Source organism: Tursiops truncatus, chromosome 6 (genome assembly GCF_011762595.2).
Source record: "Tursiops truncatus isolate mTurTru1 chromosome 6, mTurTru1.mat.Y, whole genome shotgun sequence".
In the NCBI taxonomy this organism is placed as follows: domain Eukaryota; kingdom Metazoa; phylum Chordata; class Mammalia; order Artiodactyla; family Delphinidae; genus Tursiops; species Tursiops truncatus.
This window is the reverse complement of record NC_047039.1, coordinates 112,548,468-112,574,023: the sequence shown is the minus strand read 5'-3', so window position 1 is coordinate 112,574,023 and position 25,556 is coordinate 112,548,468. Positions and strand designations below refer to the sequence as shown.

Here is a 25,556-nt window from a genome sequence, read left to right as displayed (position 1 = left end):
GAACTTCTGGGGGGTCTTTTCTGCAGGCCCCAGGGTTGATGAAACCACACAGCCGCTCTGGCCTTTCCTCTCTTGGAAACCTCGGAAGGGGCACCCACCTGTCTTGCTTTTTGCTTGGCCTCCTGGGAGCCGTGGCGTTTGGCTGCGTTTTAGATGCTGTGTCTGCTGGGCAGCTGCAGAGGGAAGGGGTGGTGTGGTCAGGTGGCCCCAGCCGGGCCGAGGCTGTGGTGGCCTGAGTTGAGCATAGACGTTTTAAACGTCTCAGTGCAAAGGAGGTCCGGGTCCGCGTGACGTCTCCGTAACGAGGAAACCCCCATCATTCTCCCGAGAGGCCACCTGGATTCTCCGGGGATGCAGGCGCCCCTGTGCAGGCCGGGTGGGTCTGGGTCGTGGATGCGGGCTTGGGGGCCAAAACTGAGCAGGGATCTGGGAGCCTTTGCAGGACCTGTCCCCCTTCCCCAGCCCGGACGCCGGCCTCACCCAGTCATTGATTCTCCCACTTTGTACAGATCGCCTGCGATCCAGGCCGTTTCTTTTGGGGAATCAAGGTTCCTTGGGCTGGGGTTCTTCAGAGGACTCGCCCCCTTCCCAGCAGGTGAAGAGAAGCAGTTTGGTGTTCTCTGCACTTGCCGGCAAGACGGGGCCTACTGTTCCTGCCCGATCCTAAGGGGATTTTCTAGTCTTGCTTAGAGCCTGTAATCCGGGTTCTGAATCACCAGGGCCAGGAGTGCAACTCCAGGTTACTGACCTTGACGGTTGGCGCTGGGTGGTCCTGACACTGGGTAGACCAGGCCGTAAGGACTAAAGCGGAACCCGGGACGGTGACGCTTTGGGGGAAGTGGAGGCCACAAACAAACCAGAGAGGGTTGCACAGCTTGCCTGGAGCGGGGCGTTTCCTGGGCCTCTGCCTGCGGGCGTGGGGGGCAGCACGTCAGCGTAAGGCTGGCCCTGAGACCCTAGAAGAAGCCGTCCTGGGCCCTCCCTGAATGCAGGAGGCAGGCGTGTCCCATGAGGCTGCCCCGGCCCCTGGGGCTGTGCCCCTGTGTCCCGGCACCACGGGCCTGCGGCCATCACCGAGGTCCAGCCATCCCCTCCGAAGACATCCAGGCAAGCCAGCCTCCCCGTGGTCACGCGGCCCCCTCCTCTGCTCCCGTGCCTAGGATTGGGGTCCTCTCCCCATTTCGCACTCCCTCTGGTCACTTCGGGGCCGCTGAGACTCCCTTCCTGCTCAGGATCTGAGACGGGGCCTGGGCATAGCTCTGGCCCCCGCTCACTCTTCTGCCTTCGCTCCAGGCCTGCCCTGCACCGTGGGGCGGGACCTCCAGAATCAGCCTCTGTCCAGCAGAACCTGTAACTGTTGGCTTAGTAGGGTTCAGTTTAGTAGCAGATGCACTTATTAAACGCCTACTGTACACCTAAACTGCTCCGTGTCTTTGGGCTTCAGCCCGGGTGGAAAGGAAATGGTCTAAGGAAGTAACTGGGCCTCTTGCTCAGCTCACCCCTCAGTTTTGACGTCTCTCTGAGAAACAAAACATGAAGCGTTGGATAGCAGACGAGTTTCTCCCAGACAGTGTAGATAAGCGTGTCAGCGTCCGGCTCACGTCCAGACGAGAATGAACGGTCTCTACAGTGACAGCAAATCCTTTGTTATTTTGCCAGGAGGGAGATGAATATTACACGTAACTTCTCCTTTCAGCTTCTCTGAGCCGAGAGCGTGTGTTACTGTAGCGATTTAGAAATTGGGCGGCAGCGTCTGAATGAGTCGGGAGCAGGGGCGTTCGTGGGCCTGGGTGGCGCGTCACGCTGCAGGGAGGGGGAGGGGCACTCCCATGTCCGCTCTTCTCGTTATCTGAGGCAGGGGGGTGACTGTAAGAGGCGTGGAGTCATCACGGGGTGGGGACGGGAGGCAGGCGACCCTTTGAGATGAGAGTGAGGGGCTCACGGGCTCACATGGTGATTGAAGTCTACCCTGGACGGGAGCAGGGACCTCTGAGATGCTTGGGGTCAGACACCACCCTGGGCCCCTTAGTGCCCGCTCGCCCCCAGGGACCAAAGGGCCACCACCGAGGTCCTGCCACTGGCCTGGCTGGGGTCTCCCCCTGGGGCCTGCACGCAAACCCCCTCCCCTACCACGGCCGTTCACTCGGGCTGGGATCTCTGATTCCCTCTCACATCCCACGATTGGAGGGCGGCGTGGAGGGACAGCTGTGATGGTAGTGGCCTCCACGGGCCTCTTTCCAAATGGCTTCCTGTCCGTGGAAGGGCAGCCTGAGTTGGTCCCTCAGACAGATGACCACACTGACCTCCTCACCCTCCACCTAGACCTGGCAAACTTTGCTGGATATGGTGGCGCTCAGACATTTGCTGCACATCTGCCCCTTGATCAGACTGTTCCTGCAGCCTTTCCCTAACAGCACATGGCCAAACCTACCCCCTCTCCGGGAGCGGAGGCATCCAGCTGGTTCCTGCCCCGGGGGATGGGCTGGGCCACGGTGCTGAGCACAGCAAACAGACCCCAACTTCTAGCTCCTTAACGTGGGACCAGATTCTGCCCGGGCTGTGAGCCTTGGGCCTTTCCAGATCCGCACCTTAGCCAGAGCTTTGGGGGCCGTGGGATGGATTTCTCCACCTGCTCTCCATCACGGCCTTGAAAACTCACACAACTCTGTTGGCTTTTGGGGTTTGGTTTCTCTGCCTGAAGCTGCCGTGGCCCCTCTTGTCCTCACGCTAGAGAGACCGTGTGTCTACCCTGGGTCCTCCAGGGGCTGCAGGGGCAGTTCTTTTCGTGGCATCCCCCCTCCCCTCAGCAGGGCATCAGCAGCGCTCACAGGGACCAGAAGCAGAGCCCAGCTGCCCCGCCGTGCAGCAGTTCCGCCAGCAGAGGGCGCCCAAGGATAGCATCCCCACTAAAAGCTGTTCTGACCCCCCGCTCTGCCACGCGGGCCATCTGGTTGACCTTGTTACAGTTCTAAAGAAGGAGTGGGTCTGATGATGGGCTCTGTCCTTGCCAAGGACCGCGGGCTGGGCTTCAGCGCTCTGCAGCGAGGTAGCTTCCGCCGCAGGGCCTTGTCCTTCCTCTGTCGGGTGTCCCCGTTGACACCCCTCGGGCTCGCTTCTTCGGCCTGGTTCTGAGAAGCACACTGACTTGGGTTGAGCCTTCCTGGCTGTGCCTCGATAGCCCAGCTCCCTTGTCAGCCCCGGGCCCTCGCTCTCGGGGGAATTGCAAATTGCACACAGAGAGAACCAGGATGGATGGAAGGACGGGGCTGCGATTTCCTCTCCCGTCCGTGAGGCAGGGCGTGGAGGGCGTGCGTGTGGAGGATTCTGGAGCAGCCTTGTGCCCTCGGCAGGGCCAGCGTGGGTCTGGCTTTTAATGGCTTCAAATTGTTTCCGGCCTGTGTCGTAAGGAACCCTCCCTCCCGCCAACATACCAGGGTTTGGGTTTCCCTTTTAAATTTGAAGTCTTCTGATTTATTTTACTTTTTCTCTGATTTGCATGTCAACCAGGAAATGTCAAGAAGTGCAATTCTCGTCATGATTCCCTGCCTCTTGCCTTCCTTCCCCTCTTCTCTCTCTCCTCCCTCCCTCCAGAGGGCGCAAAATGAGACACACTCTGCCAGGCACAGCTCTAGGCACTGCGGAGGGTAAAAGACGCGTCTGAAACAGCGCCTGCCCAGAGGAAGCTCACATTCTAGAAAGTTCTAAGAAGGATTTATACATAGATATATTGAGGTGTGGGAACTGAAAAAGATAGCAGTGAAGGCTCACAGTTGGAAGGACCAATCAGGTTTGCATTTGGACTGAGCCTCGGAGGGGGTAGGTTTGACCATGTGGTGTTAGGGGAAGGCTGCAGGAACAGTTTGATCAAGGGGCAGATGTGCAGCAAATGCACCACCATATCCAGCAAATGTTGCCAGGTCCCTGAGCTGGTTTGTTTGCAGAGAGCTGTGGCTGGGCACGGTTGGGGGCTTCCCGACTGCCTTGTCTCTGTCCTCTGTTCCAGCATCTGCATTTCCCGAGGACTTCTCCATTCTAACCACTGTGAAAGCCAAGAAGGGCAGCCAGGCCTTCCTGGTCTCCATCTACAATGAGCAGGGCATCCAGCAGATCGGCCTGGAGATGGGCCGCTCTCCGGTCTTCCTCTATGAGGACCACACAGGGAAACCGGGGCCGGAGGACTACCCCCTCTTCAGAGGCATCAACCTGTCAGATGGCAAGTAAGTGGCACCACTCAGCAACCCACTCCTTCTCCTGCTGGAGGGTCGGGGCCCCCGGCCGAACCGGGGACCTTATAGCAGAATGTGCTTTATATAGCAGGATGGTGCCGGCACGCCCGCAGGTCGGAGGGAGCACCGGGCTTGGAGTCCTGGGAGCTGGGTCTTGGTCTGGGCGCATCCTCTGTGGCTCTGGGGAGGCCTTCTTCTCCCTGGGCCTCCGTGTCCCCTTTGTAAAATGCACTGAGCTGTATCAAATGCTAGCCTCTTAGTGTCCGAAGGGACGCGGGAGACTGTGTAGTTATACCCAGCTTCTTCCAGAAAGGATTTAAGACATCCTCAAGGACACAGACACAGATGTGAGAGTGAATGATTTTTAAAAAAAAAGAAAAAGGAGTCAGGTCTTTCCAGAATTCTCTGTTGGATGCATCCCTAAACCCCGGTAGTTTGAAATTAATTGGCTGACACGTCTGAGGCCACGTGCTGTGATCCTTGAAGACCTCAGGCCGTGATTTCTGCATTTCTAATTGAGAGTTTCACGTAGATCCCTCAGTCCCACCGTTTCCTGTCAGACTCGGTTTCTCCGGCAGCCTGCATGTGCTGTTGGGGGTTGAGATGGTACACAGGGAAGTACTGTCAGGTCTCCCCGCCCTTGACCCACTGACCAGCCCACTCCAGGGTTCAGGGCTGTGCTCCGGGCTGCACAGCTGGTCTCATCCCGGAGACGAGAGACCTGAGTTTTGAGTCCAGTGGGTCTCACGTGGCACGCGGTGTGGACCTGTGCCCACGGCTGTCTGCCCACAGAGGCTCGGCTCTGAACTGCTCAGCCCCGTGACACTGCAGGAGAGAGATGTCCTCCTGCGTCCCCAGGGACTTGCGGTTACTTCGTGACACCGGCCCCCCTTCACCTGCCTGGCTGTCTGTTTCTTTGCAGGTGGCACAGAATTGCTCTTAGCATCCACAGGAAGAATGTCACCTTGATCCTGGACTGTAAGAAGAAGGTGACGACATCCCTGGACCGCAGCAATCACCCCGTGATAGACGTTAACGGCATCATCGTGTTTGGCACCCGAATTCTGGATGAGGAGGTGTTTGAGGTAAGCAGGGGGCCTGGGGCCAGCCAAGCCGACGCCGTGTTGCCTGGATCTTGGCGCTCTGCTGGGGGCGTGGGTTGGGGGGAGGGAACACCTACTGATTGTCCTGCTTCTGGTAACGGCAGGAGTGATGTCTGCCGGTGGAGACGAGCAGGCGTTCGAACGGGCCCTCGGGCTTTGCGCCGGTGGGGAGGATGAGGTTTGAGTCTCACCTCTCTCGGGGGTCCTACTGGGGACACGTGTGTAACTATGAGAGGTTCGGGGGCGGGGGAGCTGGCCTCGGTGCAGGCCCGCGGGGCCGGACTCTCCACTGTCTCGTTTGCTGATTCCAGGCCTTGGGCAGGTTGCGCTGACGTTTCTGAGCCTCAGTCTCTCCATCTGTAAAATGGGATCACGCATGCAGCTCCTTCACAGAACGTGGCAAGAATTACGTGGGGCTGAATGCGTAAAGCACCACGGCCTCCTCATAGCAAGCGCTTGACGTGTGTCAGCCTTGATAGCAACCCCGCGTCGGGGCAGGTGGAAAGATGGACAGAGCCCAGTTGGTCAGATGTGGCTGAGCAAGGAAAGATCAGAACAGCCACGTCTGCGTGGAGGCGGGGGTTGGGGGATGGGCGAACCAGCGTGTGAAGGTGGGTCCGTGGATCCTGCCGAAGTTGGCAGCCCCTCAGCACAGCAGGAGTCCAGGACGGCCGCAGCCTGTGGGCAGCGGGGTGGGCTGGGCGCCTGGATTCTGCAGGCACTGCCGAATTTTGCGAGTAATGGCGACACCCCCTCCGAGCACGACTCCGGCCACAGTTGCCCAGAGACCCGGGATGAACTGCAGGCGGCTGGGCGGCTTTGGGGTCCTCCCGGGGAGCTACTGTCAAAGGCTTGGGGGTCGCCCCGACTGGGATTAAGTTTTTGCCGGCGTAGACCTCTTGCTGGTGGGAGGGTCCAGGTAAAGCAGGTGGCTTTGGTGAGCTTCAGGACTTATTTGTAAAACGTGGTACTGGTAGTGTTGCCTCGAGAGGTGCCGGGGGCTCACCTGGGCTCATCCGAGAAGCGCCCGGGAGCCTGGGTCGCTGCCGCCACCCTTGCTCGAGGTCTGAATGCGGAGGTGGGTCCGTGTGCCGAGGCTGGGGTTTGAATTCATGTACCGCGTGGTAGCTTTTCCGCGCTGTTGCCACATCTTCCCGATTTCTAGTGCCTTTTGTGCGCCGATGGTGTGTCTTTTATTGTAACGACTCAGGAAGCAGCTTTATCTGTCTTTTAAAAAAATAAGGATCCTAAACCGAATCCTGCTTCCTTGATTTTCTGAGCCAGTTTTCCCATGAGCACAGGTCTGCTAAGACTCCGGTGCTGTAGGGAAAGCACTGGGGACGTCAGGGCTGGGTTCAAGCCCCAGCTGCACTGTTTACATGCTGTGAGATCCTGGGTGACTGCCTCGCCTCTCTGAAATGCTTGTGTGGGGGAGGTGTGTTTAAGGACCACCGAGGCATACGCGTGGCCCACGGCCAGCGTTCCGTAGCTGTTACCCACGTTTATGATTAGAGAAGGAAAACAATTTATAATTACCAAAAAGAAATGGAAGAGAAGAACAAGTATCGTATATTAACCATATACGTGGAATCTAGAAAAACGGTACAGATGAACCGGTTTGCAGGGCAGAAACAGAGACACAGATGTAGAGAACAGACATATGGACACCAAGGGGGGAACGTGGGGTGGGGGGTGGCGGGATGAATTGGGAGATTGGGATTGACATGTATACACTAATGTGTATAAAATAGATAACTAACAAGAACCTGCTGTATAAAAATAAATAAATAAGATAAAATCCAAATCAAAAATTAAAAAAAAGAAACGGATCTCACATCGGGTAACTCTGGTTTCCTCCTCTGTTTAGCCTCCCAGCAAGCTGGGTAGGTCTTGCTGTGCGGCTGAGAGCATGCAGGCTCTCATTCCATTTTGATGGAATCCGTAGCTCAAAAATACGTACAGCGTTCTGGGGAGCCCTTCTTCCTGGTCGTGGCTTTCGATTTGAGGGAGCGTGTCCGCCAGGCACCAGAGATTCTTGTTGACCACAAGCCGTTCGCGTTCTGAAGGAGGTGATTCCGTAGCCTTGGACATCCCCGGCTGTTGGATGTGTCCACGTCGGAAAATGTGACCTGTCTTTCCTAATGAAGAGCAGCGAGCTAGAGGTGGTGATGCCCTCAGGGGCCCCAGAGCATCATTTTTTGCTGTTTTATTCAGAGAGCAAGGATAAAGTTGGGTGGGTTGGCCTCGTATCCCCAGCCCCGCTTCGTCTCGCGGCGAGTGAAACAGAATTTTTATAAATAAAAGTGATTTAACTCGTGGCTTTCCAGAAGACTCCAGATAACGACACTTGGCATTTGTCACCGCTTTGGTTTCTGGAGAAGTGTCTTTAAAAGGCGGGGCCAGCACCATTGAAACCGATTCCCCGGCAGCCGCGTTCTTCCCCGGGAAGGATGACTTCCCCTCATTAAAAGCCAATTTGCGCCGAAGCTCTTGGAGGCTCTGGGGGAGCCGGAAGGATTCTGGGTACTTTGGTGGAGGGCCAAGTCGCTGCTGGCACACGCTGGGTTTTGTGATGTGTGCTGTTTCCAAACAGGGCTTTGCTGAACTCTAGAGAGTCTGTTGGGACCACTGGGGTTTTTCCTGGGGTGTGCGCGGGCCAGGGAGGAAGTGGGGTGCGTAGCAAGGGCCCCCAGGCTCTCGTGCTCTTCCTCTCCGGCTGATGGCCTGGAGCCCACACTGAACCTGTCCGAACCCAACGTCCTCATCTGGAAGATGGGCGCGACGGGGCCAGTGCTAGGGGTCGTGGGGTGGCCCGAGGGAGTCTCTGTAAGATGCCTGCACCTGTGAGGACCATCGCGAACCACACCGACCAGACCCCTGGCAGTCAGAGCGGGCGGCCACCGTCAGCATCCCCCTGCATTTACCTGTCAACCGTGGCGGCGGCTGTGACCAAGGTCCGCTCCCTCTGTGGTGGCACAGGGTCACGAGCTGTCCCTTATCTCACCGTGCGAGTTAGGTGCTGGACCTCCACCTTAGAGATGAGGGCCCTGAGCCGTGCAGGGGGTGGAGCCGCCTGGGCTCACGGGGGCCCCCCATTCCTGTGCCCAGAAACCCAAAGGGGAAGGGACTGGCTGTGGGTCGTGCTGCCCTGGCCAGGGTGCATGCTCCCGGCCAGGGCCCCCAGGCGGGGACTGTCCCTCAGGGCGCCGTGGTGTGCTGTGGAAGGGGCTCGAGCTGGCTCCCTGGTCACGGCTTTGCCGCCCACCTCGCTGACCGGGCCAAGCCCCCGTCCTTGCCCGCCTGCTTCCAGGTGGAGCGTGTGCACTACAGGGCTGCCTGAGGACCTGCCTGCGGGGGGCGTCCGCAGTGATGTTCCTGGGGAGCTGTGTGTCCTGTGTCCTGTCCCTTCTCCTGGGGTGTACCCGTGCCCTGGGACCAGTGAGCAGCTGGGGGTCCCGGGGCTTCGTCCCACGCCCCAAGGGCCCGCCGTCGGGGGACGTGGAGGGTATTCTTCGGACCCCTGTGAAGTGGGGTCCTGCGGGCCTCCCTGTGCAGGAGAAAGTGTTGTTTTCACCCCGGGCTTAGGACAAGCTTTGTGTTTTCGGAAACAGACAAGACTGCCAGGAGAGCGAGTGTGTCTGGCAGGAGGGGGAAGTGGCTATATTTCTTCAGTGGCAAACCTGGGTGGGAAGCCAGGCAGGGCCACCAACAGGGCCCTGTGACAACACGCCGCCTGTGTGCTCTGCCCTCCCCGCACCAGAGACGTTGAGTAACCTACCGAAGGTCACCCAGCAAAACTGCAGCGCAGCGGGGTTGGTCTGTTGTTGCTGAGAGCCGATGGCCTGTCCTGATGTCGTGGCGGGTGTGACAGTCACGGCAGCCCCTGCATCTCTCTATCCACCTGACCAAGGAAACCAGGCGCATCCCTGGTGGTCCCGACGTACCGGTGGGTGCCTGGCCTTGCTCCAGGCTGCTCGGTTCCCATCGTCCTGCACAGGCCCCGGGGACACCGGAGTCCCCTGGCCTGTGGGGTCTGAAGCCCTGGACCCTTCCAGGAAGAGCCAGCACGAGCTGCTAGCAGGGGCGGTGGCTGCCAGAGCTATATCCTCCCCTGCGTGACTGGTGCACGGCACCCTCCCCCGGGCCAGGCTCTCAAACGTGGGACTGAACTGGTGGGCCCCGCACCCGCCCTGGGCTCACCTGCGGTCCTGGAGCCGGCCGGTGTTCCAGATGGAGGGGTCCGGAGGGTGGGACTGGGGGGCAAGCCAGAGCATCTGCTCTGGGTTCTGCAGGGGAAGGGCCCTCCTCTTGGGTCCTCAAATGGAGGGGATCACGGAAGAGGAGACCTGCCCTGGGGGACGGGGAGCCGGTGAGTCCTGGGCCAGGAGCCAAGTCTGCTTTTAAGCTGTTGAATGTTTCAAGGGGCAGCAAGACCAAGCAAACTGCAAACTGCAGCTTTTCTCCGCGGGATCCCCGGGTGCCGGCAGGGAGAGAACGGCATTGCGTTCAAGTCACGGTCCTGCCGTCTGTCTGCTCTCCTCGGCCGTTTGGAGAGACCCAGTGGTTTACTTAATCCCTGATTCCCTTTTTCCAGGGGCCTGTCTTTTCCACTGACATGGTCTTCCTTGGAATTCAGCTTTCCCGGGGCGGGAACGGGGCCACGGCGGGGGAGGCGCTTTCCCAGCGATCCACGGAGCCGGCCCGGGATGCCTGTCGAGCACAGACTCACCCTCCTTGATGTGAGGGGTGCCTGGCGTCAGGGTCTCGAAGGAGAGGGAGCAGTGAGTTTGTGTCAGAGGCCAAGGCTGTGACCTGTGACCCTTGACTCTGGGAACATCCTGTCACTGATCACTTGCCCAGAGCCCCCTGGGGTGCAGGACACTGGTGGGTCTAGAGGCCACAGAGCAGACAGGCGTGCACCTGGGCGACGGGTGTGGTGATGGGCGAGCTGCAGGGCTGGGTAGCACGAGGCCTCCTGTGTCCTGTCCCACCCGGGGACGCCGCTGGAGAAAGCACTCGTCCTGCCGGTGGCGATGAGTCTGGTGTTGGCTGTGTCGGAGCGTGACCCTCATTTGCACTTTACTCCCTTTCTGTCTGCCTTCCCACGGCTTTGTCAGTTTGACCCCAACGTCTCTCTGGAGAGGGGCTGCAGACACTTCCAGAGTGCGCTTTTCCCTTCCTTGGAAGGTGGTGCATTTGCAGGGCCAGTGGGGCCACTCTGGGTTCACTTTCGTGTCCATTCAGACACAGGTGGGTACGATGGGGATACGGCCAGAGGGCATCTGTGGGCAGCGAGCAGCTCTGCAGGCTTGTCTCGGGGTGTCTCTGCGCTTCCATCCCCACTGGTTGACAGTGTTCACAGGCCAGGTGCCCCTCCCTGGGTCCACGGGTGTTTTTCCAGTTGGCGTTGCTGGGTAGACCGGTGCTGGGCATAGGAGGAGCTGGGCTCTGGAGCCGGACCGGGTGGGAAGCGCGGCTCCATCTGGAAAACGGGCCAGTGCGTTCAAGATTGATGCTGAGGTCGGCCTGCTGCGCACACAGCCCCCCATGTTCTCAGAGATCAAGACTCAGAGCGAACCATCAAAGACCCCTAACGCATGCTCTGCCCTGGCACGCAGAGCCGCCGTGGAGGGCCCAGTGTCTGCACGGCAGCTCTCACAGTCGAGGCCGTGCACTCGGACCTTAGTCGGTGGTGTGGAAGCTCCCAGGGCTAAGTCTTGGGTCCAAGTCCCCGAGGGGGCAGCTCAGACCCGGCCTTTCCTACCGCAAACCGCACGTCCTGGGCAGGGCCTGGCTGAGGACCGTGTCCACCCCGGTCCCGGCCCTCTCCTTCGCGTCCATCTGTGCATCGCCCGGGAGCACTGTCCTGCGTCAGGCCACGTGAGGCGGCAGCCCTGCGCCCAGCGAGGCAGACCCCAGGGAAGCAGAGGGGCGTGAATGAGTCAAGGTCAGAGGCCCCTCTGCTTCAGCTCTGCCCACTTCACAGGGACCTTCCCCGATTCCTGGCAAGAACAGGGATGTTGCAGGCTCCGTGTGTTTCCTGGGACCCCAGAAACACACGTCTCCACTTTGGTCTCTTGAAAAGACAGGAGTTTATTACTTCCTGGTTCTGGAAGCTGGAACTCTGCAGCCTGAAATGGGTGGGGCAGAGCTCCCAGCAGGGGCTCCAGGGGAGGGTCCTTCCCCCCTCTTCCCGCTTGGAGGGCAGTGGGCGTGGCCAGGCCCAGCAGCAGGTGGAGTAATCTGGAGCTGTGCTGCCTCGGGTGGCCTGGCAGGGCAGGGAGGTGCTCCTGGGGAAGCACAAGCCCAGGTGTCCCTGGCTGTGGCCGCATCACTCCCGTCCCTGCTCTGTGCTCACCTGGCCTCTCCTCTCCTCCCTGCGTCTCTGTTCTGTCTGCCTCTTGTAAGGTCACAAGTCATTGGGTTCGGGGTCTGTCTTAATCCAGGCTGATTCTCTTCTTGAGACCCGTCACTTACCTACACCCGTGAAGACCCTGTTTCCGAGTAAGGCCACATTCCCAGGTTCCAGGGGTGAGGATTTGGCCCTGGGGTGGGGGTCCGTACCCAGCCCACTGCCCAGGCCAGTGTGGGGAGGGACTGCTCCCCAGTAATGCCTGCGGGGCACGTGTGGGGAATTAAAAGCGGGCCTCTGGGCATGCATATTTGCTTGTTTTCAAATCGAGGTTTGTCTCGGGCTGCTGAGTTGTGTGTGCGCAAGGAGGCTGGGGGGTAAGCTCTTGCCGGCTGGAGGGGCTAGGGGGCCAGCCCTGTGCACAGCTCCCGGCTTGAATGGGCAGCTGACTGACCAGTGAAGGCGGTGGGCAGGGAGTTTGAAGTGCGTTTTTGTCTCCAGTTTGGGTGCAGGAGAGGCTGGGCTGTGGGCAGGCCGGGGCCAGGACTCCTCCTGGGGCAGGTGGCTGGCAGCCTGTGGGCTGGGGAGGGTGTGACCCCTTAGCAGAGGCTGGTGGGAGCAGGGTGACGGTGAAGGAATCGCATGATCTCACGTTCAGGTCTCCGCCAAGGGCTTTCGCCTGGAATTGCTCCTCGGGTGGGCAGTGATTTTCAGGGGCTGGGGTGCTCTCCTGGGTCGTGCCGGGTGTTCGTGATCTGCGTTGAGCCCAGCAGTGGGTGGGGGACCTCTCTACCTGGGCCCGGCAAGGAGGGTTCCAGAGAGACCCCAGAGCATCAGGCAGGCCCTGCTTGGCCCACGTGCTTCGGGACCTGGCTCCTTCTGCTGCCTGGCCCGAGAGGGCTGCAGGTTTGTTCCATGGAAACTGTGAGCAACAGGCCCACGTCCCAACCCGACAGGCTGACGCGGTGCTGGAGGCCGGCCCTGTGGCGTCACGCAGCTTACAGTGGACTCTCTGATCTGTGGGTCCCCAGGGAGGGTGGTGCCCGGTGACCCGCAGGCCGCAGCGGCTCTAGAGGAGGACGCTGGGGACGGACCGGGTCGTGCCGGACGAGGGTCAGGCGTTGCTGCCGAAGCTTGTGGGTGCTAAGTCCCGCGGTCCCGCCGGCAGTGGCAGTGGGTGGGATGGGGAGGTGAGGGGAGTGGCCGAGGGGAGCCCACCCACTCGAGCCAGGGAGCTGCCGTTGTGGACGGCTGCAGGGTGAGGGGGTCCTGCCGGTGCGTGGCCTCCTTCTCTGCCGCAGCCAGCCGCTGAGGGCAGCCCCGGCCTCACTTACCGTCCGCAGGGCCTTGGGCAGTCCCGGGACTCGGCCCGCTCACCCTGAAGGTGGGACTGCCGTGCTTGCGGTGACGATGGACGGCCACAGTGCCTGACCAAGTCCGCAGCCCGCCAGCCAGCACTGGGCGTCCCGCTGCTGTCGGTGATGCTGGCGGAGGGCCCCTGGCGGGCGGGGGGGACACAGGCGTCGCGTGAATTCTCGGGGAGGGAGTTTTCTTCTCAAGATGGTTTGGGTTGCCGTTGCTGTTGTTAGCGCGCTGTGCTGTAGGCGGGCGGATTCCGAGACGGGAGGGGGGCCTGACGGTCTGCAGGCTCAGCTGCTGGGAGAGCAGCGGGGATTCGATCCTCACCTGCAAACCTTGGGCGTGGGCCATAGCCGGGCGGCTCTGGGGGTGCAGTGAGACCCTCCTGAGGGGCAGAGGGGAAGGCGCGGAGGGGCTGGCCCCCAGCGCCGTGCCTCCAGGCCTGGAACCCTTGTGACCCCTTCCACCGCCTCCGGGAAAAGAGCCTCCGAGATGGGGGTCAGCGCACGAGGTTGCTGGGTGCCCCCTTCTCGAGGGTGCTCTGGGGTTGGAGGGGGCCGGTGGCGCGGGACACGATAACAGTTGTGCAGAGCATCCGTCAGAGGTCTCTGATGGTCTCGATCTCCGAGGACACGGAAAATCCATCTCAGCTCGTTTCTGACTCTGCCGCCGTGGATTTTCCCGGAAGCTCTCAGCTCCGGGAAGCTCAGGTGTGTGTGCGGGCTGTGCTCTTTGGTCTCCTTCACCTGATGAGTCTTCACGGAGCCCAGGGGTTGTGCATTGTGTTGGCTCCGTAGCACCCGTGGGGAACCTGGAGCCCAGAGACGTAAAGCCACCTGCTCAAGGTCACACAGCAGGGAAGTGCAGGGCTGGATTTGGGGCCCAGGTCTGGAGCATTCCCTGGGTCAGATGGGGGCTGCTGGGTCCCCAGTGTCAGACTTCTGTCCCTGTCCCTTTGGGGGGCTCACCCTCCAGCCTGATGGAGCCCCTGTTTGCTCACTCCCCTCTCGGGGGTGACCCTCCAGCCGGCCCCTGGTTCTCAGTCCTTCCTGAACTCCAAGGACTATGCGTGTCTCCACTCAAAGTGAGCCCCCTCCCCCCCAGGCCTGGCCCTGCTCACTTTCAACCCGGAATCGCCGTTTTCTCTAGTCTGAGCTGCATTTTCCAGGCCCCTCCAGGCGACGTCTATCCAGCTGCGGCCGGTCCAGAGTCTGTCCACAAGCAGGTCTTTCCAAAAGGTCCAGGGAGTGACCAGGCGGCAGCCGGTACTTGAGGGCACTGCAGTGACTCTTGACCCTCGTGGAGGCCTGGAATTCTACAGATCGATTAATATAAATAATTCTACAAGTTAATTTCCCTGAGCACACACCACCTTCTCCAGAGCCCAGCCCCACTGCTTGCAGTTAATGCTCCCGGGATGCTGTGTTTGAGGCTACTTCTCAGGGGTTGGGTCGTGAGATTGTCCCCATGAGTCAGCCACACTGTGTCACCCCATCCTTCCCACGTCCAGCAGTGTGTGTTTGCAGTCGAGGTTGCCGGGTCTGGGGCAGAGCCTGGGACCTTGGCCGGCGTTGTGCCGCATGGCCTCAGTGCTTGAAGTGAGGCTGGATTACGGCACAGAGTCTGCTCAGAGCGGGGGTGCTGGCCTGGAGCGTGTGGGGCAGCCTGGGCCTCTAAAATCAACTCCTCCCCACCACTCCCCTGCCTGGCCCCCTGCAGGGAAGTGCGTGTTCTGCATGCAGTGTGAGTCCTTCTCACGGCTGTGGACCTGCAGAAACACCTGCGTGGGGTCTGTCACAAACAATGCCAAGTTTCTCTCGTTGGTTGACAGAATAAGATGCCGCAGAAAGGTCTTTCAGGTTGGGACCGTGTTCTAGAACCAAGGAAGTGAAATTCAGTGAAGGTGACTGTGAATTTCTGCACTTGGGTTCAAAACAAGCAGCTGGCAGGTGCGGGATGGGGAGATGCGGGTGTAGGACACTCCCGTGGAGGAGGTGCAGGGGTCTGTGCGTGGCAAGCCCATTAGCGACCATGGGTGTGATGCGTTCGGAACAGAGGGTGGGATGATCGAGGGGCTGGACGTGCGCAGCGGAGGCTGAACTAAGACCTGAGGTCTGCGCCTAGAGTGGGGCGGCAGGATGGAGACGGCGCTGGTGCCTGAGGTAGAGCGTCTCGTCCAGGGGTGTGGGGTGAGGCAGTGGCCAAGTGAGGACCACGGAACAGGGCGTTCACACGTATGAACCTGCAGCATCCACCTCCTCCACCAGGGCCCAGCTCTGAGGCCACTGCCTCAGGATGCCTTCCTTGACCTTGCCAGCCAGAGGAGGTCACCTGGGCGCCTCCTGAGGAACCAGTGAGAGCTTGGGACTTGCAGTCAAGGGCACTGATTTATTTGTCTTGGTGTCAATAAGCTTATCATAGGGGTGCTAAAAATGCTGGTTGAAAGGGTGAAAGAATGAATAGTCAGAGCTGACTGCCTTCAGAGGGAGAGGGCAGTGAGCCTTTGTCAGGGATCCAGGGCTGATGGTGATGGTGGTGATGGCGGTCATGGTGGTCGTGGTGGAGGTGGTGGTGTTGGTGGTGATGATAATGATGATGGTGATGTTGGTGATGATGACGGCAATGGTAGTGGTGCTGAAGGTAGTGATGTTAACGATGGGGATGGGAGTGGGAATGGTAATGGTGGTTATGGTGGTGGTGGTGATGATAATGTTGGTGATGTTAGTGTTGGTGATGGTGGTCAGTGGTGGTCCTCGTGGTGATGGTGATGATAATAGTAATGATGGTGATGATGGTGGTGGTGATGGTAGTGATGTTGATGATGGGGATGGGAGTGATGGTGGTAATAGTGGTGATGGTGGTGATGATGATGGTGATGATGGTGGTGATGGTGGTGGTGATAGGATGGTAATGATGATGAAGATGGTGGTGATGATGGTGGTGATGGTGGTGGTGATGGTGTGGTGATGGTGATGGTGGTGATTTTGATGATGTTGATGTTGGTGGTGGTGATGTTGATGGTGATGGTGGTGATGGTGGTGGTGATGGTGATGGTGGTGATGGTGGTGGTGGTAATGGTGTGATGATGGTGATGGTGGTGATTATGATGTTGATGGTGATGGTGGTGATGATGGTGATGGTGGTGGTGATGATGGTGATGATAATAGTGATGGTGATGCTGGTGGTGATGGTGGTGGTCATGATGATGACAATGATAGTGATGGTGATGGTAGTGATGTTAATGATGGGGGTGGGAGTGATGGTGGTAATAGTGGTGATGGTGGTGATGATGATGATGGTGGTGGTGGTGATGTTTGTGATGGTGATGACGGTGGTGATGGTGATGGTGGTGGCGATAATGGTGGTGATGGTGATGGTGGTGGTGGCGGTGATGGTGGTGGTGATGGTGATGGTGGTGATTATGATGATGGTGATGGTGGTGATGGTGATGGTGGTGGTGATGGTGATGATGGTGTTGGTGATGGTAGTGAAGGTGGTGATGGTGGTGGTGGTTGTGGTGGTGATGATGGTGATGATGATGGTGATGGTGGTGATAGGATGGTAATGATGAAGATGGTGGTGGTGGTGGTGATAGGATGGTAATGATGATGAAGATGGTGGTGATGGTGGTGATGGTGGTGGTGATGGTGGTGATGGTGGGTGATTATGATGATGTTGATGGTGAAGGTGGTGATGATGGTGATGGTGGTGGTGATGGTGGTGGTGATGGCAGGGATGGCAGTTGCCACTTTGTCTGGGCCTCACCGGGTGCCAGGCCCACCGGGCATGCTGTGTATACTGTCACGCTTAGTCCTTAGTGAGGTAGATCTCGTTCTCCTTTGCAAATGCACACTCAGAGGCCTGGGAAGATTCAGTGATGTGCTTAAGGCCCCACAGCCTGCAAGGGGCGGAATCCTGCACCCAGGCCACCTGTGTCACTGCCTCACCCCTTCCTGAGGTGGTGCCCAGAGTCGTGCTCCTTCCTCTGTGGAGCTTATCACGACAGATGTGTCCCTGTGCTGCGTGGTCAGTCCAGTGCCTACAGGCTTGCTGCTCTGAAAGTCTGGGGTGGGGGAAGGACGGGACAGCTTCCCTCACGTGCTGCCTAGGCTGGGCTGCTCACCTAAATGTCTGGAGTGAAATATCTAGGGCCGCGTAGCCAGTGGGGAAAGGATGTGAGACCCATGCCCTTTATAGAGTCCGGTGGGCCCGTGAGCCAGCCTGGTCCCTGCCGCTGGCTCTGCTGCCCTGTCCCTTGGTCTGGGGATGAGGTGTCCACTCTCTGAGTTCACTAAGGTGACCCTTTAGTCACTGTGGCTAGTTTCAGGTCTGATGAGGCTGGGACGTGACCATCCCCCCAGCATCCCTGCCCCTGGCCCCTTGGTGGAGACTCAGGTGTGGTGCACACCGCCTGCACCAGTGCAGGTGTGAGGAGACACCAGGGGTGGGTGGCGCAGGTGAGAATTGGGCTGGGACCAGTGGTGGCCACATAGTGGGGGGAAGGCCACAGACATGGACCGTGGAGGCGGGACCCGGGGGGCAGCAGGAAGTGGCTTCCACCCGCGTGGAGATCTTCCTTTAACGCTCGCTCGCTCGCTCGCTCGCTCACCTGAATGGTGCTTGACTCTTTCTCACGCCGTGGGTGCTGGAAACATCATAGAAACAGTGCCTTAGCCGCCCCGGCTTGGGCCCCTCCCTTTCCATTGTGTGACTTTTTTTTTTTTTTTTTTTTTTTGCGGTATGCAGACCTCTCACTGCTGTGGCCTCTCCCGTTGCGGAGCACAGGCTCCGGACGCGCAGGCTCAGCGGCCATGGCTCACGGGCCCAGCCGCTCCGCGGCATGTGGGATCCTCCCGGACCGGGGCACGAACCCGTGTCCCCTGCATCGGCAGGCTGACTCTCAACCCCTGCGCCACCAGGGAAGCCCCATTGTGTGACTTTTGATGAAAAATGTCACAACAAGATGTGAAGTGTGACCCGTTTGGGCCGTGAGAGCTTGAACAGGAAGGGGGACTCGGGAGGGCTTTCACGTGCGAACTCTCCTGGGACATCAGGAAGGTGCCTCATGGAAGCCCCCTGCCCTGTGTCCGCCAGGCTGGTCCCAGTGTCAGACCCAGCAGGCTCCCCCGGGGAAGGAAAGCTTTGCAGGGTGGACAAGTGACCACGTGTGCCTGCGTGTCCCTGGTGGTCTGTGCACACGTGTGCCTGCTCTGTGTCACTTGCTGGCAAGTGGACTCAGACGGGGCTGTCCTCACCGGGGGCAGATTTGTGACCAGACCCCTGGCAGCCGAAGGTCGATGCTTCCTTCTTGTTTTTGCTCCGTAGACTGCGCGCTCCTACCCCAGCCTGGGACAAGAAGTATCCGTCCGTCCGTCCTCTCAAAGGACCGTGTGTCTCCATTTACGAGGGTGAAGCGCTCTGGCTAAAACCACGGGAAGAGCCAAGTGCGCAGTGGGAGCCCCTCGGGGCTGGTTCGGGTTGGACAGGGAGGGGCCCGTGGTGCGGGGCAGTCCCTGCAGGGCTGGCTTCCCCGGGGGACCCATGGCTGTTTGTTGAAAGGAGGGATGCAAGATTAAATAGCACTGGAGAGAGGAAGTGAAAAGCCGGGCGCGTCACTGGAGAGAGCAGCGGCACAGACGCTCCAGGCCGGGAAGCAGGGGCGAGGGCCTCCCTCATCTGGGCAAAGATGTTCTCTGAGTCCACAGCCCTTAGGGTTGCAAAGCTCTCCAACGAACACTTTGCAGTTTCCTCAGCAGGAGCGCAGCTTGGGTAAAATCTCATTATGGGAAAAGGCAGGACTGGTTCCCTCAGCAGAAGGCCCGGCTCAGCCAGGGACACCTGTGTCCTGTGTGTCCCGATGGCTGGCGCCTCGCGGGCCGCCCAGCCTGTCCTCTGCAGGAAGAGGGACAGCCGCTGGCCACCCGGGCGTCGGGGCTGTGTGGGGAGTGGGATGGCCGTGGTGACCGCCGGGCTGGTGCAGAAGCTTCTAGGGGGTCTGTAGAGCTTTACTGACCTGGTGGAGGCAGAGATAAGGCACGTCAATCGAGAACGCCCTGGGCATCGTCGGAGCGAGGGATGCAGTGAAAGCAGTGCGCCTGCTTCTCTGGGCAGGTGACGTGGGCCACCGCAGGGCAGGCTGCGCGGGGCGCCGCGTCTGGGGCTCGGCTTTTAGAGGTAACCTGAGCGACTACAGGGCGTGGCCTGCGTTGGAGATGTGGAGTCTGGTGTCAGGAGCACCCACGGGGCGGGTGGGGCGGGTGGGGCGGGGACGTGCCCCACAGAGGGCTGCCTGGACGAGGTGACGGTGTCGTTTATGGGAGCTGGAAGCTCTGGTAGATGTGTGTGCGGGACATAGAAGTCGGCTCCAGGGAGCCCCCATTCCGTGCCCTCGCGAGAGTGACCCCCGCCCCGAGCCTAGTGGGTGCATCTGTGACATGGGGATGAGAGGGAGGAAACGAGGTCCAGCTTCCTCTTGGAGGGGCCGGGGGGTGGTGGGCTGGAATGGGGAAAGGCAGAGGCTTGCGGCGGGCAGTGGGTGCCCGGAAAGCCATCCCGTCGGGTGGCAGGTGGGGCGGGGTGGGCGCGTGCAGCCCCGGGCCCTGGGCTGCTGCTGAAGGAGGAGACGGAGCCCCAGCCGCCTGGTGCCCCCCCCGGCGCCCTCCGTAGGTCTGCTGCCCGCTCTGGGCTGGGCCGTATGTGACTCGTGGGTCCTGTCGTCCGTGGGAGCCAGGAGGCCCGCCATCAGGGGCTGGAGCGGGGCACGTGCCCCTGCGGGTCGCAGCGAGAAATGCTGCTGTCGGGGGGCTTGTAGGCTGTGGGAGGGGCAGGGTGGGTGGCAGTCGGTCAGCAGCTCCCCATGCAGGGTGCACACCCACTGCTCCAGGCTCTGCGGGGCTCAGAGGGCAAGGCTCCGGGCAGGGTGGGGCGAAAGCGGGGGGAGAAGGGCGACCGTGCAGGGGGGTCACGGCCTCACCCGTATCACGGTGGGGATTTCGGGGAGCAGAGATAGCACAGTGGGGACCCTCGGTGAGCGCTCGCTGCATCATGGGTGAGGGGACCAAGGCCCTGGTCAAGTGTAAGACAGCACGGATACTGCGGGGTGAGGAGATACACAGTGGGACCTTCCTGGTTCTGGAAAGTTCTTCCACCCCACGGCCTCCGTTTCCCCATCTGTAAAGTGGCGGTTGCAGTGAGGCTCAGGAGAGATTTGTGGGGGCCACCCAGCAGTGGCCAGGCAGACTTTGGACCCCCGTCACGGCGTCACAGTTCCCCGGACTCGGAGCCCTTGGGGCTGAGCTGCTGTTGAGGCTGGCAGGACCCACCCCTGCTGACCTCAGATTCCGTCTGTAAAATGAGACGGTTTTACTATATCAAGGATTTTGACTTTCTAAGGAAACCCGTAAACCCTTTCCTAACTGACATTCCTCTGGGGCAGCCTGATGTGGAAAACCTACTAGGACCCCAGGCCCCTCCACGGAACCCTTTTTGAGAAGCCCTGGCCAGGCCAAGCTCCAGGTCCCCACGTCCCGAGGGACCTGCGGGGGCCGGAGGCGGGAGGCAGGACGTCCCGGGAGGTCAGCGAGGGCCGGCTCGGCGAGTGGGGACCATCCCGCTGGTGCTCCCTGGGCTCCGAGGGGCTGCAGCTGGGCTCCGGCATCTCCCACCAGCAGTCGCTGTGAAGGCCGCACCAGGGCAGGGGCTCCGTGACGGGCCTCCGGGTCTGGAGTTTGGAGCTTGGTTTCCCATCCCCCGAGGCATCGTGAAAATGCTCTCAGGACACAGTCATAAAGCTGTGATCGCTCGTGGCACGTTTGAAGGGCAACATGCACCCCTTAGGGCAGCCGGGGGGCACGACGTCTCCAAGTCGCCGGGTGGTGCTGCCGGAAGCCCTGTGTTGAGAAGGATTCTGAATTGCCTCTGGTCTCAATGAGACAAAGCACAGCGGGAGACGGGGTCTCTGGGAGGGGCACGCGAGGTGTTCCGTGTCCCCAACCTGAAACGCAGACTCGAATAATTCCAGTTCCGGCTCCCAGCCTCCCTCGACGGCAGAGGCTCTATTTTGATTTTCCAGACTTCTGGCAGAGCCCTCCTCCTGGACCACCCGAGGGTGGAGGAGGGCAGGGGAGCCCCAGGTTTCCTTTGGCTAAATGGGGAGCCCAGGGGCTGCGTCCTGTCTGGGGTCGCCGGCCACCAGGACAGTCGCCCACATGCCCCCTTGCTGCAGAGAGAAATTGGTTGGCTCTGATCGGATGCTGCAGAAGGGGCAGAGGAGTTCCTGAGGCCTCGCGGGGGACGGAAGGAGGGGTGCCCTCGGGGTGCGGAGCGGCGGCTGCCTTTGGCCCGAATGTAAGATCAGAGCTTGTCTGAAGACTTAAGGGGCCGCTCTAGGGCCTGGCTGCCCCCACAATGACCAGAGCCTTGGGGATCCCCAACCCCAGGCCCTGCCCCCGAGCCCTTCAGGGCAGAGTGTCTGAGGGGCCCGGCTTCCTCGGGAGCCCCCGCTGGGTGTGGGGCGGGGGAGACAGGACTTCCCTCTGCCCTGGAGGCCTCAGGGTATTCATGGGGTGTCAAGGTTATGGCTTTCAGGGCGTGCTTGAGTGTGGTTCCCCCAGGACACCTCATCCAGGGCCGCCCAGCGTCCCCCTGTGCCCCCAGTACCCCATCAGTGCTTTGGGGTCCAGGAACCATCCTACCTCTGGTCAGAACCGTTGACCGACCGCCCCGGGTGAGAGTGATCAGAACCCCCGAGGGAGGCCGAGGTCCTCCCTCGCTTCGCGCAGCCCTGGTGTTTCCCGTGAGGCCGGGGAGGTGTCTCCTTGGCTTGTGTAAGGTGGGTTTGACCGCTGTTCCCTGAGCCCCAGCTTTGCCTCCCAGCCCTCAGTGGGGTCTGCTGCTGGGGGCTGGGGGCAGCGTCCTGAAGCCCCACCCCCACCCTGCCCTGCCCTCGGGAGGTGACGCCCCTGGGTGGTTTGGGAGCAGGGGAGCCACCTGCTCCGTCTGGGAGCCTAGAGGGAGAGCCAGTGCCACATCTGTCACCCCAGGGTCCTGCCCCAAAGCTCCTGGCCCCGATGGGGTGCCCGGGGATGTGAGCCCCTCCCTGTGTGTGGGAAGAGGTAGGGGGAGGGCTGGAGGGAGCTCTGGGTGAGGATCCGGGTGCAGAGCTTCTGGGGGGCTTCGCAGCCATGCCTCAGTTTCCCCTTCTCCATAGTGGGTGGGGGACAGTAGACCCCTGCCCTCTGAGGGACACGCCCACAGAACAAACAGGCATGTTTTTTTGGTGTGAAAACCCACTTGAGGATTTGGCGGGAAGAATGATTTTCAACACGTGTGGGCACTTGCAGGGGAGGGTGGGTGCTGGAGATGAAGGGGGCCTTCTGCCGGCAGGGCCCTCGACGGACCACGTGGTCACTGCTGCAGCCCGGGGCACGGGTGGGCAGGCGGGGAAGCAGGCCTGGCTGAGGGCCGGGTCGGCAGGCACATTCCGGAGCCTGGGCTGAGTGCTGGGAAGCACCTCCGCTCCGGCTGGGCCTGTTTGTGGGAGTGGATGCCGTGCCCTTGGCTTTGCTCATCGCCCCGTGCGGGGCCTGCGAGGCCTGGCACTGGGCCGGACACCTTGTGATACAGGGACACAGAGATGCACCAGCCGCGGCCGCCACCCGGGGACCTGGGCTTTCCGGGGAGGCAGGCCCTCCGCCGGGCCACTGTGATGAGTGTGCTGGCGGCTCCTTCGAGGGCCGCACCCCCTGCCCGGGGTCACAGCTGCCCCCCAAATGCCCCGAGCCTGTTCTTTTTTCCGGTAACCGCATTTGGAGAGCGTATATTCAGATGTCAAGCTGCCAGTCCGTAGGGAGAAATACTTTATTTGAATTGGATGAAATTTGAACTAGAAGTCATGTTGTTCAATAAAAACGTGTGGTTTTGATTCACTGGGCCTGTCGTATGGTTCCTGTGTGCTGGAGAGTTTAAAACGTGGGCCGGGAGCCTCTGACATCCAAAGGGAGAGAGAAGGGGTGGCTGAGCGAGGGGGTGGGCGCCGGGCGGGGGGCGCCCCTCTCCTGCTCTGCCCCCGTGACAGCCCCACGGGCTGCTCACCCTGCATGCCCACTCCTCCCACTGGCAGGAAGGCAGAGGGGCTGCAGACTGAGCCCCGGGGCCTGCGGCCAGGCTGTGGTCGGTGACGCTGACGGTGAGGGTCCGTCTGTGTTCCGGAGACAGTGCTGGACGTCGGGGTGGGGGGGCCACGCTCCACCCCTCCGAGCCCCCTGCGTGGAGACGGGCTGCTGGGGGTAGTTCTGAGCCCTCGCTCGTCAGGGGGCGGTTTCAAACCCGGGTTGGGAGGCTATGTATTTGGAACTGTGCCTCAGGGATCGGGTAGGAATGGGCCTTTGCTGGACTCCAGGACTGTCACCCCGTCTCTAGGTCAGGTTACCCATAGAGCCTTTGGGAAGCCACGGAGGGCGAGGGTCCTGTCCCCAGAGCTGTGCACACGGCCGGCACCTTGCTTCACAGATCCCAGAGGCCATCCGTGGACCCACGCTTAGTGACTTTGGGTGACACATCACCCCCGCCCTGCCATGGTCCAGCGATGAGAGGCCACATCTGGCCCCTGCCTGGGGGCCCGCCTCTCTCTCTTCCTGGGGTCTGGCACAGAGAAGGGCCTCACGCACCTTCTCCAAATGACCGGCCCGGAGGGTGCGGCTTCCTTGCCTGGGCCTGTGGTTCTGACGTGTGCGGATGGGCACCGCGTTCTTGCTCCGCCCGTGGCCCCGCCCTTCAGGAGTGCTGCGAGCCTTTGGCTGGATCCTGGCAGAGCAGAGGCTCAGCAGCAGGGGCAGCCTCAGGCTTCTGGTCAGAAGGGGGCAGTGGGACTGGCACAGGAATCGATGGAAATCTGATGAATACACGGTCCGGGTGTGATGGGATCTTACCCGTGGGGCACAGGGCAAGCCCGAGGTGTTAGGCAGGGTGTGGGCACACCTAGGCAGTGGTTCTGGGCCGTGCGTGCATCCGCCACGTGTGGTGCAGTAGCTTGCACTTAGTAGGTGCTCAGTAATGACTATTGAATGAGTGGATGGATGGACGGAGAGGATGGATGGTCCGTGCACCGATGGGTGGGTGGGTAGATGGGCGGGTGGATGGATGGGTGGTGGATGGTGGATGGATGGATGTGTGGATGGATGGATGGATGGGTGGGGGATGGGTGGATGGATGTGTGGGTCGGTGGATAGGTGCATGGATAGGTGCATGGATAGGTGGATGGATGGATGGATGGATGGGTGGGTGGGCGGGTGGGTGGATGGGTGCATGGATGGGTAGATGGATGGGTGGGTGGATGGATGGATGGGTGGATGGATGGGTGGATGGATGGGTGGGTGGGTAGGTGGATGGATGGGTGGGTAGATGACTGGATGGATGGGTGGCTGGGTGGATGGATGGGTGGGTGGATGGATGGATGGGTGGGTGGATGGATGGATTCATGGGCAGATGGATGGGTAGATAGGTGTATGGATGGGTGGATAGGTGGATGGGTGGGTGGGTGGATGGATGGGTGGATGGATGGGTGGCTGGCTGGATGGGTGGGTAGGTGGATGGATGGGTGGGTAGATGACTGGATGGATGGGTGCCTGGGTGGATGGGTGGGTGGGTGGATGGATCAGTAATGCCTGGATGGCCGGGTCGGTTGGATGGCTCTTGGAGGTAGCAGCTCCCCCAGAGGAGGCCTGGCCCCGAGGACAAGCTCTCAGGCATCAGGCAGTTCTCCTGGGTCCCCACGTGGGTGCCCTCTGTGCTGCCTGTTCAGGCTTTTCGTCCTCTTCCAGGGAGACATCCAGCAGCTGCTCTTCGTCTCGGACCACCGGGCAGCTTACGACTACTGCGAGCACTACAGCCCTGACTGTGACACTGCGGTCCCCGACAAGCCCCAGTCTCAGGACCCCAATCCCGATGAATATGTGAGTCCTGGTGGGAGCCGTGGGCAGACCGTCTCGGGGTGCTGGGCGTGGAGGGACACAGAAGCTGTGGGACTCCCGTTTGAAGCAAACGCACTGGGTGAGACTATAATTGATCCCCGGGGCAAGGTGGACTCCTGACTCACTTTACGAAGGGTTCTGTGCTCCCAAAGCAATGGAGTCAAAAAGGACGTTGGTAAAGAATCTTTCACCCAAGTTTCTGGGGGAAGAGAGCCATGCGCCCCCTGGACCAACACCTGGGTGGGGTGCCGTGAGCGGAAACGCCACAGGTGCCCCCGGCGGGCCGTCTGGAGCTGGCCAGGCAGGAGGGGCTCAGGGCTGTCGGAGCGGATGATGGTCCCCTCTGACCCCTAGGGCGGCAGCTACTCTGAGGGGCAGCCTCGGCCCGAGAGTTTCAGGAGCGTGTCCAACACCACTGTCCTCTGGCCGTGACCCGCGTGTCAGTGGGTCAGCCTTTCCCATCCACCCGCCCTCACGCCCCAGCAGCACCTCCGTTAGTTGGATTTGCAGTTCTTTGTACCGTTTCCAAATGAGAATCCTCTCCCAT

General features: G+C 60.6%; 1 protein-coding gene across 3 annotated transcripts in view; it reads left to right on the top strand.

Moving 5' to 3' along the window:
• The window catches only part of COL5A1 (collagen type V alpha 1 chain), a 156,536-nt gene that overhangs the window by 43,144 nt on the left and 87,836 nt on the right, over positions 1-25,556 (top strand). For all 3 annotated transcript variants that reach the window (XM_033858985.2, XM_033858986.2, XM_033858984.2), the window contains exons 3-5: positions 4,004-4,217; positions 5,149-5,311; positions 24,860-24,991. In XM_033858985.2, coding sequence (XP_033714876.1) covers positions 4,004-4,217; positions 5,149-5,311; positions 24,860-24,991 — 509 coding nt within the window. The remainder of the gene's footprint in view (positions 1-4,003; positions 4,218-5,148; positions 5,312-24,859; positions 24,992-25,556) is intronic.